We start from the raw sequence: 17,785 nt of genomic DNA on the forward strand, positions 1-17,785 counted from the left end.
CTTTTCCCTAAGAGATCTCAGGCCTGCTCATGTGAACTTGTAATAAATCTTGAAACAATGAGGAGATTCCAGCAGGTCACAAATGAGCTAATATTGTCCTATATTCAAAACAGGCAGCTGGGATGACCTGAAAATACTATAAGTCAGTTAGTATGATGTCAATCCTGGGCAACAAGAGGAAATCACAGAAGAAGAAATCCACCTGTAAGACATTTGACTAAGTACCATGATTTATTTTTCAATCAAAATATTGCAATATAAATTGGGAGCACATATTAAACAGATTGAGAATAACTGGCTCACAATTCTTAAAGAACAGAGTCAACAGGGAATCCTCATGGAATGGAAGCATTTCTAGTGCAGATCCACAGGAAGGGTTACTAGGCCTGATGCTATTCAACATTTTCATCAAAGATTTGAAAGTAAAAATGAAAGTCACTACAGATAAAATCTGTGGATAAAAAAAAATAAATAAATAATCACCACCAGTGTGGTAAATAAGGAGGGCAGGAGCAATCTGGATGTATTTTAATACAACATAAAAGCAGATCATGCCTACAGAATACAGGACAGAATCTAGAAAAGCAGGAGCTCTGAAGCTAACTCAACCTGAGTTTTCAGTATGACGTGGCAAAAAGGGGTTGCTGTGATCCTTGGATGTACAAATGGGAGGTTGTTGTTGGATGTAACAATTTGTTAGCCCTAGGCTAACAACTTGGAGCTGCTTTTACTGCTGCGTCTAAGGAGAAAGATACTAGAATGTAGCATGCAGACAGATACTAGAATGCTCCTACAGAACGAGACTTAAAGAACTCAGTCCTGCTTAGCTTATCAAAAAATGCTCAAGGAGACTCCATTACAGCACAAGTACTTTTATGGAGAGGTACATGCCAAAAGGGCTCTCAGCAAGCAGAGAAAAGCAGCTTCCAATCATCAGTGCTTGTTCTGAAGCCAGACAAATTCAAATAAAAAAAAAATGAAGATATGCATGCCTAACAGCAAGGGTTTTAACTACTGGAACAGGCTACTTTGGGAGTGGTGCATTCGTTATCTCCGAGTGTTCAAATCAAAGGGCTTCTCCAAGAAAAGCACCCAAGTTCAACCTATAGACAATGTGTGAAATGGAAAGGCCAGAGGTCTGTAGATGGTCTTTTCTGGCCTTAAACTGTATTAATTTAGGAATTAAACGTCTCTCTCCATGAAGAACCTCAGGATCTTGGTCTTTCATCATCCCAGCCCTGTACTAAGTTGTTCAAAGTCCGAATTCCATTTCCCTATGGGTGCCACTATGTGGCAGCAAAGTAAAAGGAACTGGACGAAGAGGCTGCTTTTAAGGGAAGCTTGGCTGCATACATTGCTGAATGTGTTAGTGACCTCAAGACTAAGCAGTCTTCCTATATTGCACACAAAGGGAGGGCAACTAACTCAGTGAATGCCACTGTTCTCACTACACCTAGGTCAGAAAATCATTAAGTGTTGTAAACGCAAGTTAACATCTGATGAAGTTAACTTGTTTTCATGAAAGCTTATGCATCTCTGATGTAGTTAGTCTATAAAGACACATCTCTGCCCTACCCGATTTTACCCCATCATACCTAACTACCTCTCGAAGCACTGAATTGTCAGGAAATGCAATCTTAAATCCCTATCATGACTCAGGCCAGCACTTCATGATTCCCATGATATTTTTCCTGTAGGACCCCTGCCACATTCACTGCACAGGATGGGTCATGCTTACACAGTCTGCAGCTGTTTAATAACAGTTTCCCGCTCATTAGTCCCTGTGTGACCCTAGACCTTGTTTATTGCAGGCTGTTCTGACCTTGTGCTAAAGACAGAATTACTAATTTCCTCCTGGGCTTTATGGCATGTACAGCTATAGCAAGCAAGGGCTTCACAAACAAAAACACCAACCTCTCTCTCTTCTCACAGTACCCCCAGGAGCATTAACATCGACCATTTCTGCTACTTTTGGGTGTCTAGTAAGAGATGCCTACTACCACCTGACATTTCACAATACTTTGCATGTACAGATCTCATTATATTTAAAGCACAGCTCTTGCTATTTCACTTGCAACTGAGTGGTCAGGCTTTCTGCAGACCAGCCTCTCACGTATCAAGTTGAACACTCAAGATGAGGAAAATGCAATGAGTGATTAAATGTGAAAAGTCTAGGTTAAGCTATTTGAGTAGCATCTTGAAGGAACCCTCTGGCATAGGCAGGGACAGAATCTAGTTCTCCTGACTATCCTCTCTCCCTCATTCACTCAACACTTCCCAACTTCTGCAACGAAGTATGGCAGAAGACTCTCTGGCTATTACGTCCTTTACTACACAGACCCAATTCATTCCCAAAGGAAGTCTGTCCTGAACAATGAATGAAGTAGGGGTCCAAAGGGAAAACAGAGTGTGATTATTACACAGCCTTTAATGACATAATGCACATGCACACACATGGATAAAACATAGCTTACCTAGGCACTCTTAATTCCACCATTTCCTAAGTTCTGAACACTCCACTTTACAATCTGGACAACATTCACATGAGATGTATACAACTTTAAAATTCATATACATATCAAGTGAATGTTGTCTCTCGCTCATATATATATGAATGAGAGACAGAGATAAATGTATAGAAAAATATATAAACTTTTTTTTTTTGGCTTAAAAAAATTCAGAGAAATGCCATCATATTGGCATCCCCATAGGTGTGCAGCAGTGTTAGAACCTTTAGATTCACCACACAGATGGCTACCACTTGAACTAATGGAGGAAATGAGTAGTAGTAGTAGGTTGTCACTCTCTCCGAGTCAGCAACAGGAGGTGGGACATTTTGCCAGCAGCTTCCATAGCTGGCAGAAGAATTGTGACTCTGGAATGGCAAGTTTCACTTCAGGGGCTGAAGGGGAATGTACTCTAATAAAGAGAATGACCCTAGTGTTCTGTCTCCTCCAGCCTGTCCTGGGTCCAACTCCTTTCCACTTCTGGCTCATTCTTGTCCCAGTCTCCTTTGCCCAGCCAATCCCAGCCCCCTTGGGTTGGCCCCTCCTCTTTTGATTTTTACATCTTGCCCCATTCCTTTTCCTTTGTGAAGTCCCTGTTCCCCTGGCCCCCAGCCCCTCTTACTACCAGGTTAAAGCTTTTCTCCTCCACCCATTCTGGTTCCTGTCTTCCTTATTCATTCTGCTACTTCCCTCCCACACCAGGCCAGCTCTCATCCACCCCTGCATATGAATGAAGTGGCTTGCTCCTCCACATTGACCCTTGCTGGTGCCTGGACATCGAGAGCACAGGACAGAAAGGCTCCTTGGTGTCAGTGCCAATGTCAGGTTCATTTGCCTGGGGCAGTAGGCACTCTCTGAAAGAATGCCTTTCAGAGAAATGTCTCCGTGAGGATGGTGCACGTAATCTGACCAGGGTTGCCAAAAACAATTTCTGGACATTTTTGGCTACTTGATTGTAAGAAGTCTCTACTGCTATAGAGGTAGAAGGTGGCACCACACCCCTTACCTGTCCCTCCCAATAAGCTAATGTATGTATGGACCCATCAGTGAAACGCCAGGCCATCCCAGGGAACAGCAGTCTCTATAACCTCCCTTGAAGAGGAGCAGGTAAGGCCAGGACAACAGCCAAAAAAGCTTGTCAGCCCCAGGAGATAGTTTCCTTTGCAGTATCAGCAAGATCAATAACATTCCACCAGGAGCAAAAGCATAGTGAAGGCCAAGAGAAAGCTTTCTGCCTGCTACAGGAATGAGATTTACACGTGAAGCTGGGAGGACAGCTGGATTCTCAGACACCAAGCTGAGCTGGCAGTTGGAATGAGTCTTGTTCTGGCTTAGATGAGAGCAGTTTCTGGAAGTCACAGAGAGAAGAAAACAACAGCCTAACATGTCTATCATGCCTTCCATCCCAAAGGTTCCCCAAGTGCCTCAAAATTTTGTGTATAGCACCATTGAAGGGTTGCCGAGAGCTGGAGGGAGTGTTCAGTGGGCAATGAAGGCAGCAGAAAGTGAGGATGAAGGACAACATTGGGGGGGGGGGGGGGGGAAGCGGGCACCTAGAGGAAACCTTTGCTATTACTGAGGTCCATGGTCCCCATGATCCAGGCAGAACCTCTGTTTGAGATCTAACCAGCAAGGCAGGGCAGGCACTGCGGTGAGAAGGACATGTTTCTGATCAGTCACACATCAGAAAGACTAGAATTTTCTCATTCTCCCAGCTGCCTTTGACAAGGTCCACTGCACTAATTTCAGCTCCTAGCGCTTAACTCAAGAGATCTCGGCATAAGCACGTGTTCTCACAGGGCTGCCTTCCTAGGAATTCAGGCAGCTCATATTGGTCAGAAAGGCTCTGCCTTTCTCGAAGAGTCTCTGGAGGTGCAACTCCACCACAGAGACCAAGGCTGAGTCAGCACTGGACCTACTTCCTCTCCACTTGCCTGAACCTTCATGCTGCTAGTAAGGGGATCCTAGAACCAGGGAGATATCACCTCTTCCCCATGAAAATCAAATTACATAAAGGGGAAACTCTCGCCCTTTTGCCCTCTATGGACATTCCTCCTGCATAAGATACAACCTGGTACCATGAAAATGGGCAGTCCACAGGCACTGATGGCCTTGTCTAATGCTCAGGACTGAATCCACAGCTGTGAAAATGCAAACATCCTGGGTGCTGGAGACCACAGGACCTAATTTAACTGGACCTCAGTGTTTTGGCACAAGTTGCAGCAGAATTCCAAAGCAGGAGAGAGACCACAGCAGTGAGACAGCAAATGCAGCTTAGCCACATTGCAAACCAACCGCTCACTGGCTTAACATAAAAAGGAGGGTCTTATTTCTTTTGGCTGCTAAGATAGAGAACACAACACAGCTCACTCCAGAGCCTCAGCCTTACGGACTGAGTTCCAACCCCAGCATCATTTAGTTATTTATTTGCAGAACAAACTTCTCTGCTCTCCCAAAAGCTGTGCAACAGAAATGCTGATGCAACCCAAACAGTGGCATAAGCTGGCAACCTAAGGAGGAATTGCCCAGGAAGGGGACTAAGAAGGAGCCTGAGAAAGGCAGGAAGGTAGCCAGGCACTCCACTTGATGATCTGTGCCTGAGAGACCCATAAAGAGAATGGACCTGACTGAATGGTGACCAGCTGATCCAGTTGAAATAATTAGACAGAGGTACTGGTGTGATATCAGTAAGAGGTTCCATAGAGAGAAATGAGCAGGGGGCATTCCCAGAAGAAGGATTTTCAAACAGAACTGAGTGATTCTGGAACACAAGCCTCTCCTGTCATCAGTGAGCCTTAGGCTGCCTGGTGACAATGGACCATCTGAAATCCCCATGCAGAGAAAGGGAAGCTGCCAGACGGCGTGGCATTCCACAGCAGGTTTGCCATTTCTGGGACAGGTCTTCCTAACACAACATGTGGAACTGAGGAGCCAGCAGTACCCAGCATCAACCACTGGCAAGAGATGGGTTGACTAGGTAGAGATCCCACAGGCAGAAAGTTTTTTCTCCCTCACTAAGCCTGTTGGATCCCATCATCCCAGTTTCCTGACAAATGGGCAAGCCACACTAACTGTGCTGCCTTCAACAGAGCACAATCCTAGGACCTCATCCCTACCTTGCGACTTAGGGGCAGAAGAATTTTTTAACCTCCTATCAAGCAAAGGCTCAGGCAGGAAGGCAGGCAGGGTCACGCTTGTCTGAGATACAAACACTGGAGGAATGGCATGAGTGAGGGCTCTCCATAAAGAGGTCATTGCCTTTGAGAGAGCACAGCTGGGGAACATGACACCCAGAGAGTGACCCACAGCCATAATGCATACTACCATGAGGTGGCTGCCCCTAGAATTAACAGCAGAGGGGGGCTAGTTATCCCTCTGTAACCAATTAGCATTAGCAGAAAATCCCACTGCCAACATTAGTCACCAGAGGGCTAAGAAATCACCACTGCCAAGTCTTTCCCCCTTCAATATCAAGCATGAAATGAAACAAGCAACTTTTGCACTCAGCAGGTTCTTGAAGCCTGTCACTTGACTCAGTTGACATGAGCCAGGTAGCTAGCAGATCTCTGAACGAATATGCACAGATATCACCAGTGGTGAAGAAGGATGCAGAGAGCCCCCGCAATAGAGTTATGGCAGGTCTATGCTAGGAGGATTTAGCAGTACATTAGTACTGGCCACCCATGCTGGCCAAGCATGCCTAGTGTGGATACAGATATGCTAGCTCAGTCAACTTGCTCTCCATGAGCACAGCCACCCAGGCCAGTATTGCCAGTCAGATCCAGCCTCCCCGCCCCCCCCCCCCAAATCTACTCTAGGGATTCTTGCCAGGTGCAACTCTTACCCAACTGCAGGCCTGTCCTCCATTGAACATGGCCTTGGCACCAAGAGGTAGGAGGTGGCTGTAATCCCACAGAAGCAGCCATGCAAAATTGCCATAGAAAGTACAGAGGAGCAAGACTGTCATGAGGCTGCACATCTGAAACTCCAGAGGGCACTGCTGCAATACAGACACGAAGAACCTTCTAACTCTGGACTAGAGCAACTTAAAGAATGATTGGTCACATTGTCCAACTAGCTGGAGCTCCACATTTGCCTCATGCATTGAGTCATCAGTTGTTATAGGTGTGATCTAGATGGGATTCAGCACTGGACAGGTATCAGCACACCTGTGTTTAAATCTCAGCTCCAGCCCACTCCCTCCAAGACATGGGCGTGTGAAAGAACCCCATTCCAGCCTACTCTTTTTTTGTTTTTTTCCTTTTTCATTTCTCTTTGTCCTCTCACCTGTCTGTCAATCTGGATGCCCTGCCTTACTGCATATATGACTGACCACAGGTACTGAGGGAGGGAATCTGACCTCCCTATGGCTTGAGCTCTGACCTCATGACCTGGGGGCAGGGGCTCTTGTCTAGGCCAAGGTGTGATGCTTTTCAAATTGGTTGGTTAGCTTAAAACACCTGGCCTTGATTGGAGCTAGCAGGTGAGGTCAGATGGGGCTATTTATGTGAGAGGCTCTCCAGGGACAAGGAGAACCATGTTGGGACTTTTACCCAGCAGACTGAACCTCTGCAATCCTCACCCACTTCTGGAATGCTGAAGTGAGTAAATTACCAGAAACTTAACTAGAAAGGTAGCTTATAGTAATTTAGAAGTGTATTAAATGACTATCAGGCCAGTTCTGTTTGATCTGGGTATTCTTTTGATGCTTCTCTGACTCATACCCCTCCCCAAGCCTACCCTCTCTACCTAATAAAGCTATCCACTATAATGAGCTTTGAGAGGGAATGGACACGTCTTTGCATTCCCTTGGCTCAACTGATTAAGGGACGCTACTTTCTGTGCTTCAAGTTAAAGGAAGCATTCCAAGATCTTGCAGAGGGGTCAAGTGCCCTCAAGGTCTACAAGGCCTGTGTACGCTGGGGGGCACGGGGCCCAGGCAACAACCAGGCCCCGGGTAGTGGCAGCGGTTACCCCAGGTTTGCAAGTGCTCCAGGAAGGGGGTTGGCCAGTCATAGGCACCCCAGGGCAGACACTCGGAGCTTGGTAGGTCTACAGGCGCAGGAAGGTGGGTGGCTCAGTGCAGAAGCACCCCTTACTGGCCCACTACAGGTAGTCAGTGCTTACACAGGGAAACCAAGGCACAGAGAAGCAGTAAGACCACTTCACATTCATAGAGCAGCTCTCATTGGAGGACAGCAGAATGCACTTCTGAATAAATTCCCTAATCTCTGTGGCACTGGGAAGAAAGATTCTTCTTCTTGAATCCCTATCCTTCCAAAGCCTTGCAGCTCAGGAGAAAGCCAGAGCTGCTCCCCTGGTTGGAAAGGGCTAGGTGAGTCTGGCCAGAGACCACAATTCCCCCATCCCTGGCAGGAATGAGCAATCCCTACAGCACTACTGGTGCCCCCTTCTGCTCTGGAGCAAAGGAGTTGCATTAAAACCCTCCAAGCATATTGCAATGTCAGTGCAATGTGCCTTCCCTTGTTCATGGTGGGAGATCAGCTCCACAGCACAGTCCTATATTCAGGCTTATATATGTAAGTGACCGGCAGATGCTCCAGATTCCAGTAGAAATCTCCTAACAGAGAAGCTCTGGGAGGGCTATGTGGGAGAAGAGTAGCTTATCAGGCTAACTGAGAAGAAATACAAACACTCACATTCTATCCATTGCTTTTAGCTGGCAACTTCTTGCTTCAACAGGAGAGAATCTCACCCAGTTAATGCTACTTGGCCCCTTAAAGCAAGTGAGCCCACACTCAGCAGTTTATGCTAATGCTGTCTTAAGAAGCCAGCAGTGGTGGCTGAGGAACATTAAGACATCACTGTTCCATGGGAGAAGCTCCCTTTAAGCAGCGTGCACAGTTGTGTGCATGTCTGCATCTCTTTCCATTAGCATCAGTGCTGTCTCAGCTCGAGCATCCATCTCTTCACTGCAGGATGAGTGGGCTACAGCACTCTCAAAGGAGGAGAGAGCAGTCCAGTACTTAGACCGGAGGGGTGGCTCTCAGCCAAAGTAGGTTGCTGACATCTGGTTCAAATATGTTTCACTAAGAACAACAATTGTAATGGTGGTGCAAGGCAGCCCTCCCAGGCCAGAAAATAGAATTGGCATAGAAGATGTCTATTGTTCTCTTTCCCTCCTCCTCCTCCCTTCAAAATGACATGTTGGGTGAGGGGTTCCTTCTATAAAGGAACTGCTCTGTGAGCAGATTTGCAAGGCTAGGCCATGGGTATGTTACAGATGTACCCCTGTTCCCACCTGGCTTCAGAGATGGGAGGATTTTAACATCATGTGTTACAAGACTGCTGTCTTAGGTCAGGTCCAGTGTTCCCTCTGCAGCTGCTCTCAGTTTTTCTAGGTTAAGTCCAAGCCAAGGTCTCTATACTTCATATCCTGCCATTTCCTCTGTAACTGGATTAAAAGCTGCTCCCCCACTGACAGGCTACAGCCCAGTGCACACGGTTGTCCCCCCTCTCCCCCAAGCTTCAGGGAAATTTAAATTAATGAGAAGACAAAGAGCTGATAGACAAGGAGAACAGCAGAGGAGGAAAGAGGGCTCAAACAGCCAGAACCAGGCCAGGCACAAACTGGAAAGATGGGTGGGGGAGGGGAAAAACTATTCCTCTGCCTGGAGGATAGAAACTTGCTTTAAAATGCATGGAGGAGGAGTGAGTGCTAGCTAGCTGAACCAGCAGCTTGCGAGGAAGAGGGTCAAGTCTGCCTCCTCTGCTCAGGCGTTATCTGAAGTGACAGCCAGCCCAGTGCAGAGGCTGGGATGTGGCACCTCCCGACTCAGCTCGCTGACCTGGATGAATTGTGCCAGTGGCTCCCTTCCCCACTCTGCTATAGAGAGCTTTAGAGCACCAGCTACTCACCTCATGATGAAGTCATGCCCATCAATCTCTCGCCCGTAACCAGAGCCGCGCAGGTTGCCCGAATTGCCCACAACAGCACAGCGCCGACACTTCTGGGGGTCCCGGTAGCTGTATGGGTTCTCACCAGGCACAATCTGGAAGAGCTTGCTCAGGACCTCATTAGTGTTATGGGACTTGAACTGGGGCTGCAGCATCTGTGGAAAGAGATGAGGGGAAGCAAAACCTTAGACAAGGATAGTAGCAGGTGTACCTACCTCTGGCACCTGTGACCAAGGAATCCCACATCCAGACTTCCCATGTTTACCAGACAGTCCCACAATCCCTCCAGCTGTCATGAAGTGGGGAGAGCAGTGCCCAGGTTGCTGCTATGGGCCTGACTGGCCAAGATCTCCTGGGTAGAACAGGAGGCTGTGCCTCATCAGGCCTTGGAGATGTGACTCTGTGGGAAGGGAAACAGAGTGAGCAGGAACCCAGAATAAGACGAGAGAACCAGAAGAGGCTGAGGAAGGGGCAGTGAAGTCAGAGAAGGAAAGAGTAAGGTGTGAAAACCAACAGCAACATGCATTTTCAGTCTGGGAGTAAGACTGCCCCTGCACATGTATGAGTCTATGCTTTTGGATGCAGGTTCAAAGACCTTGGGGCAACTTTGACCCCATTTATCCCATCAGAGGCTCAGCTCCCAGCCAAACAGATGGCACGTTTTGAAATACACTTGAGCATTAAGTGGGATTTGCTGCAGTATCCGAGAGCACAGACTAAAAATATCCAGGAGGACACAGCTCGCATCCAAAGGCCTGTGTTCAAGCTTTTGCTTGCTTAACAAGAAAAGGGTGTCAGCATGTGGCTAAGACACATCATTAGTTGCCTCTCCCATTCAGAGTTTAGTATATACAAGGTGGGCTAGGGAGACCAAGTTTCTGGCTGTGGCTAGATACCTTTAAGAGCATACACATTGTGTGCCATCCTAATGCAATTTATTTCTAGCACATAAACCAGCCTGGGCAACAGAATGAGACTAACAAACCTGCCGTCATTTCTAGTTCACTTCCCATCCAGGCTCTATCACACTAACTGTATGAATCTATGAATCTATATGCATAGGGCTGGATGAGAGCTCAGGGGGTCACCTAGTCTATGCGTCTTCCCAGAGGCACAATCAAACATACCCAGACCATCCCCTGAGAAATGGCTGTCTAACCTGTTCTTGCAAACCTCCAACAAAGGAGGTTTCATGGTTTCATAGACAGACAGCCTCTTTTAGAGCCTCACCTGCCTAACAAAGTCCCCTGTTTAACCCATGGCATCTTCGCTGCATGTTAAGCTGATTTTCCTTGTCTGCTCGGTGGCTGTTCTCCATGACTTTAATACAACCTTTTCTGTACTGGAAGACTTGGGTTCTCTCCTTAGTCATCTCCTTCCTAAAACTAGCCCAATTTCATCAGCCTTTCCTCATAAAAATGAGCGGATAAAAGTGCATTAGGCCTGTGTGAAGCGGCAAGTATTCAATCTGGATTCAGATTCAGCCGATTCGGAGGGATAGTGATTCAAGTCACTGTCCTGATTCAATCTGGCCGAATCGGATTTGAAGATTTGGCACTGATTTGGAGATTCAGCCATAGACTAAACGGGCCGTAGTCCTCGAGCACATCAGACACAGCTGCCTCCAGCTGGTAATTCTGTTGTGGTGGGTGGAAGAGGGGAGGAAAGGGGTTGGGACAAGCTGCCCAGCTGGGGCAGTGAGGTGCGGGACTCCCGCCACTGAGCACCGATGGTCCAGGAGAGCGTGGGAGCCGGTGTGCCCCTGGATCTGCATGGCGTGGGCTGGGCCAGGTTGTGCTCCAGGAGGCTAGTCCCAGCCTCCCACCACTGGGCTGTGCTCCACAGTGCAGGTGGAGCCAGGGCTGCACTCTGGGAAACTAGCCCCAGCCCAGACCCGGCCCTGGCTCCACCTGCCCCACAGAGTGCAGTCGAGTGGAGGCCATGGAGGGCCTGCAACCACTCTAAAATACCCTGCCACTGGCCCCACTTCAATCTGAGTGCATGTGCCCGCCCCCATGCCCTGCCGCTGCTTGCCCTGCCGTGCCCCAGCTAGGCAAATTTGCAGCTTGTCTGGGAGGCGCAGGGAGGCTGGATTGGCTTCCACCGCTGTGTGCCACTTGTCCAAGTCAGTGCAGTGGCACCATCCAGTCTCCTTGCCCTGGCAGTGTTGATCTGCTCCCTCCTTCCCTCTCACCTCCACAGACTTACCAGCTGGAGGCAGCTGTGTCCAGCGTGGTCAAGGACTGCTGACTGTTTAGTCTATGGCTGAATCTCCAAATTGGTGCCAAACCAATCTGAAAGCTTTCGATTCGATTCAGATCTTTTAATGGGTCTCCCAACTCAATTCGGATTTGGAGAGTCAGCCTCCGAACTGGGCTGAATCTCCTCCCAATAGAAATTGGCTACCAAAGCTTTGCGCAGCCCCTAGAGTGCACACAAGAGCATTAACTGCAAAGTAGCTCATGCATGACAATCTGCCTCTTCTGCCTCGTGGAAACTTGTTCATGTACCCATGCCCTCATTCAGCCTGGAATCTCTCATGAGCCCCCAGACCTTCTCCTGCAGCGCTATAGCCTAGCTGAGGGGTTGGCAGCCTACAGCCCATGGGCTGAATTTGAGACAAAGTGATTGCATCTGTCCTGCATCACACCACCAATCCCCTCTGCAGCCCTCCCTGGCTACCTCTTCCCTTTCCACACTCCTAACAGCAGGTGCTGCTTCCTATCATCACCCTTGCCAAACTCAGCCCTCCTCACTGCTGCTGAGGATGGGAATCAGCAGCACATGCCAGAGGCAGCACTGAATTGGGTGCTAGAGGAGAGCAGTAGCTTGTGGTGGCCCATGGAGACAGATAAGTCACAAGTGGGCAGCCTGCTAATATAACATTTGCTAGTCCTTAGCCTAGCCAGATATTCCTAATTTCATACCCAAGCTTTTCGATTTCTCCTTCCTTAAGGCAGTTATCTATACTGCCTTTCGTCTTACTGATTTCATGCCATCTCTCCAATTTGTCAAGCTCATTTTGAATTGTGATCTTTTCCTCTCAAGCACTTGCAATCCCACCTTACATGTGGTCACCTGGAAAAACATATAAAAGTATGTTTTCTGTTTCACCAGCCAACTGATTCACAGCACCATTGAAAACGAACTGGATCCAGAGCCAGAGGTTTGAGGGACACCACTTTAAATGTCTCTCAGTCAGCCAGCAAACCACTGATACCTGTCTGCAGCTTTCAACCAGCTGTGTATGCATCTTAGGGTGATTCTATCTAGATCGTATTTCCTTAGTTTGCTTATGATACAGCAACAGACTAGTCTGCCAGACATGACAGAAGGAGGTTTTAAAGGATCCTCTGGCAGCCACATAGAAGGGTGTCTAGTGCCTGTTGTTTTGAGCATTAGCAGGAAAACGAAGGATCCCCTGTTCTCTGCTTACACTGGTTTAAATCTTATGGGTTTCATTAGTCGAGTTAAAACCAATATGAAGGGAGACCTGGGCCCAAGCTTCTTAAGAAAGATCATGATGAAGAACAGCCTAGTAGAAAAGGTACCAAACTAGGACTTCGACATTTAGGCTCAGTTCCAAGCTTTCTGGCTTCAACTTCCTGTGACTATAGGCATGTCACTCAGTGCAGACAACAGTCTTTTGTACAGGGTGTTGAGAGATGCATGTCGTGTGGGTTGGGCTCTGGTAATGTGAGGATGCAAGTCTCTCAGCCCTTCAGTCAACACAAACATTGTTGTCTGAGAGACCGTGACAGCCTGACCACATCCTGAAGGACTCTGCTGCCCAGCTCTGCAGTCACAGGCATTCAAATGCAGAAAGGAGCTGGGCAGAGGGGTAGGCAGGCTGTGGGAGGCTGCTAGTTTGGTTTGGGGGCTTTTATAATCAAATAATAAAATTTCCTGAAACTGTATTTTCAGGATGACTAAAATGATACAGCTGAAGTCAGTGGGTAGCTCCCATCCAAGTAAAAGCCAGAAGTTTAAGAAGAGTCAATATTTTGTTTTGACATTTTCCAAATGACTCATTTTCATAATTAGTATTGAAATGGACCTAAACTTTAAAGAAATGCCTTAAAAGCATTATCTACTTCCAAAACCAACACAAGACATTTTGGAACAAACTAAATATTTCAGGAGCTCCAAAACAAAATGGAGACCCCATCCCCAACCTTTCCCATTTATTTATTTTTTTTAATTCAACCCCCAAAATCTGTTACTTCTGTAGCTCTACAGATTGGAAGATGAATGGGAGGCAGGCCCCGTGGGGAAGGCAGTTCTGTGGTAGTTTCACTGAGCTGTTGCCTGCAACTTGCCTGAGTTAGAAGTCCAGGTGCCCCTGGATGCCACTTCTCTCCCCCAGAGTAAGACTCAGCATTGGCCAAAGGTTCCAGATCAACTCCCTCCTGTCTATCTGCAAGCTGACCTCTTCCAATCGGGCTAGCTGGAGCGTACCAATGTGTTTTATACCAGTTACTGAAGAACCTTCGTGATCAATTCCCCACCCCTTAAATTTGCACTTCAAAAGCCACTCTCCTGGGCACAAAGTCCCAGCATGGCTCCTCCCAAGGAGTAATTTGGTACTAGGTCATCCATTAATTTCTGAGCAGCCTGGATGCTCCAGTTTCTTGGCAAGATTCAACTTTCTAAAGGAAACTAGGCCATTCCATTAAGTCAGCTGCTGCATGGTCTGCAGCCTCCCCCTCCAGCCTGTGTTTCAGTGCTACTCAAGTGCTTCAGGAAGACAGCTGCAGCACTGGGGACACCGACAGGTCCAGAGGCAAGTTCTGTACAGGAATTATCTTGCACTGCTTTTGCCCGCTAAGTGGAGCTCTCCTGCCCTGCCTGGCATTGCTTAAGTCTAAAGTGTGAAAGAGATGGTTGGGCCATAGCTTATAAAACCCAAGTCTTCTCAGCATGGTCAGACAGGCTGGAGTGAGAAGGGACAGTTCTAACCCTGGTTAACAATGAACTTCCAGGCTGTGCAGTGGGCTCCTGATTTCTCTCGCCAAACTCTCCAAGATGCCCCAAACCATATCCCCTTCCCACTGCTTCCCAGGTAGAACCCCTCACCTCAGCTCAGGCCATCCACAATGCCACAGCTGCTTAAGCCCCTAGCAGCAGCCCATCCCCAACATCCCCAGTCCAACATACTCAAAGAGTTTGTGGTGCCAAGAATTGTAAAGGTTCGGGATGGCATGGATTCCTCCTGGCATGGGCAGGAGATGCCCAGTGGCTGGAATGACAGCCAGCGGCCATTAAAGGAGACATAAGTTAAACAGGAGAGCAGGTAGTCCAAACTGTTCACCTCCCTAACATCACAAACCAAGCGATTTCAAGTCTGCATGCTGAGCAGCGAGACGGGAAGGACAGCCACAGAGAGAATATACATAGGCATCTCCCATTACTTCTCTATATCATTCTTTCAATGGCTCCTGCTTGCTCGAGCACTGCATTTACTGATGCCCCAGCTATGAGGCAGGGCTTGACTGTGTTTCTACAATCACTACTGGGGAGCTAAGGCACTAGTAACTTAGCTGAGATCCCATAGGAAGGCTGTGGCAGAGCAGGGGACTGAATGCCAGTTTCCATAGCAGGCCAGCAGCTTGACCATGAAGCTATTTTCATGGTCCAAGAACATGCCACAAACGTTCTTCAAGAGTCCTCCTCTCCTGTAACAGTGGCCTCCCACAAGGAGGGAGGTTGCCTGGTGTATCTGTTGATCCTGAGTGGCTAAGAATTGTAGCCATCCTCTTGCAATCTCAGCTCCCCTGAACTGCATTATGCTTGGTCTTTTAGAGCATGTATGCACTTTGTCCCCATTACTCCCAGGGAGGGCTGCTTCCAAGCATGCTCCAGACACCGGCTCCCACATACCAGCACTGAACCCAAAGAGACAGCAGTAAAGCAGCTGTGGGGTGCCCCATGCGATTGCTCAAAAGCATGTCGTGGCTTTGGTATGTACGAGTGGACAAGTAAGTATGCAGTGGGAGTGGCCCAGTCTGGGAGCTTAGGCACATCCTTTGACTGTGATCTTTTGTGGCAAAGGGCCGTCTTCTTGGCATAAACAGTACCTGCCAGAACGGGGCCCTAGCCACAGTCAAAATGGAAGTTATCCATCCCAGCATTCTCTCTGGCTGAGAATGACACTGACACACACACACGATTAACTAAATGATTGGACTGCTTGAACATCCCACAACTACGTACCAACGTGAACGCTATGCACCAGGGTCCTGTTTCCCTTAAAACCATTACATGGTAGGATAGAGTTATAAATGTAACATTTCCTTAATAATGTGTTTTTGCAATGCAAATGTTAAATGGTCACAGGTCTCAGCCAAGATACGGGCCTGCTGTGGCAGGCCCAATCCAAAATGTGAGAGTCCCTTCCCTAAGATGTTTAAGTGATGAGACCTTACACAGCATGCAGTTGTGACCCTTGCCTCCTCCCATTCTGCAAACAGGCTGATCTTCCTGCAGGGCAAAGGGCTGCAGCAGCCTCCTGATCCACGTTCCTCCATTCTACACTGACCAAGTCAGAACTCTGAACTATTATCAGCATTGCAAGACAGCATGATCCACCTGGAAGTGTCCGTCAGGTATGTGGGGCTATCACACCCAATGGTGTAGGGCAGCAGTTCCCAAACTGTGGGTAGCAACCCCAAATGGGGCTGCAACATCAGCAGATGGGGGGGGGGGGGGAGAGGGGGGACAGGACTGTGGGTTGGGAGTGAGAGGCTACGCTGAGGAAATAGGGCCATAAATGGGGTCATACTGAGGGGGAAAAAAGTTTGGGAAGCACTGGTATAGGACTAGGATTCTCAACAAGGGTGCTATGGCACCCTGGGATGCCTTGAGATTCTTTCAAGGGTGCTGGAGGGCGTCACACAAGTGTTAACACTGTTAAATGTGCAAACATGATTCACAAGATAAATCAGAGATTACAAATGGACTGCACAGTGTTAAAAATATTCTGACTTGATGTGGGCTTTGAATTCTTTGCAGTAGAAGAATTGCTTCTAGTATTTTTCTGTAGTCAAAAAAGAGTGACAATTAAGAGCTGGCATTTTATGGGGGGGGGCAGGTCCTGTTGTAAAGAAATACTTTGCCATCCAATAGCAAGGCTGGTGGGCATCCTTGCTAGTGTATGAACACTTCTAAGCTTCTTACCCCTCTTTCCCTTCAGGGATTCGAACCTCCTCTGTCTCCAGCAAGTGTCCCTCAGTATCTGACAGCACAATGCTTGCACTTTCTTTCAGGAGGGGGTCATGGCCAGGCTTTTTTGGAAGATTATTTTAAAACTTTTAGTGAAGTTCAAGCACTCTTCCGGAAGAATAAGACCATGAGGACTGTAAAGAACCAGCCCCCAGATCAGACATGCTTGTTAAAAGGACCCAGAGAAGCTGTTTCCAGCCCACCCTCACAGCCTGGATCAGAGTCCTAAGTGTGGCTCTTCTCACTATCCTCCAGTCACTGAATGAACTGCACTTGGACCTTATCTGCTCTGTGAGCAAGGATGGAGTCCAGCTCGGTTTCTTCCTTAACTGTCTTACCTCTCCAGGGCTCAAGTCTGGAGTAAACACCTGGTCAGGGGAGCAGAAGGTTTGAATCCCAAGACACTCAAGGAGTAGACTGATGGAGTGAAAAGGGGCTGGTCTTACATGGCACAATGCAGCACTGTAAAAAGATGCCCAAGCTCATGCCAATGTTGCCCTGCTGCCTCCAGTGCAGATATACCCACAACATTAAAGCTGTTTTCAAATTGGGCAGCAGAAGCAAGCTTTCTGTTGCTTGGAAAAGCAATCATCCCTCAGGCCTCTCCCCTCAAGTTACCAAGGAGGAGCTGGGCAAACAGCTCATTGCCCTAATGCAGATCCAGGGCTTGGGTCAGAAGCAGGGCTCAAGGAGTCTGGCAGGAACCCAGGGCTGTAGAGACCCAGTGTGAATGAACCGTGGCACAACAGCACATGAACCATTGCAGTGGTCTCCTGATGTCTAATAGAGGGACTGTGCAACTCCACGAGAAGCTGCAGGAGAGCTCGAGGTTGGGAGCAAAGAAAAACTCTTTCTGCTGGGTCTAGCCAAGCCCGCCTTTGGAAGCAGTGTTAGATATGAGGCTATACCAGAGTGATAGTGGCCTCTCCATCCAGCAAGCCCATTTATCTCCCAACAGACACAATACAGGCTTAAAAACATATGGCTGGGGCTGAGAATGCAGGCTGGATGTCCCACTGAGGATGCATTAGAAAGCTGTTGCAGCAGCTCCAGCTGGCCAGCTGTAGCAGTGAGCTGGCAAAGAAAGAGCTATTGTCTCCAGCCTGCATCTCCATCACTAATCACAGAGCATCACTTAA

General features: G+C 48.0%; 1 protein-coding gene across 3 annotated transcripts in view; it reads right to left on the reverse strand.

Annotated features, from left to right (window-relative positions):
* Window positions 1–17,785, reverse strand: part of ST3GAL2 (ST3 beta-galactoside alpha-2,3-sialyltransferase 2) — a 103,293-nt gene that overhangs the window by 12,190 nt on the left and 73,318 nt on the right. For all 3 annotated transcript variants that reach the window (XM_006272772.4, XM_019489002.2, XM_019489003.2), the window contains one exon: window positions 9,387–9,580. In XM_006272772.4, coding sequence (XP_006272834.1) covers window positions 9,387–9,580 — 194 coding nt within the window. The remainder of the gene's footprint in view (window positions 1–9,386; window positions 9,581–17,785) is intronic.

The sequence above is a fragment of the Alligator mississippiensis genome, chromosome 10 (assembly GCF_030867095.1).
Source record: "Alligator mississippiensis isolate rAllMis1 chromosome 10, rAllMis1, whole genome shotgun sequence".
Lineage (NCBI taxonomy): Eukaryota > Metazoa > Chordata > Crocodylia > Alligatoridae > Alligator > Alligator mississippiensis.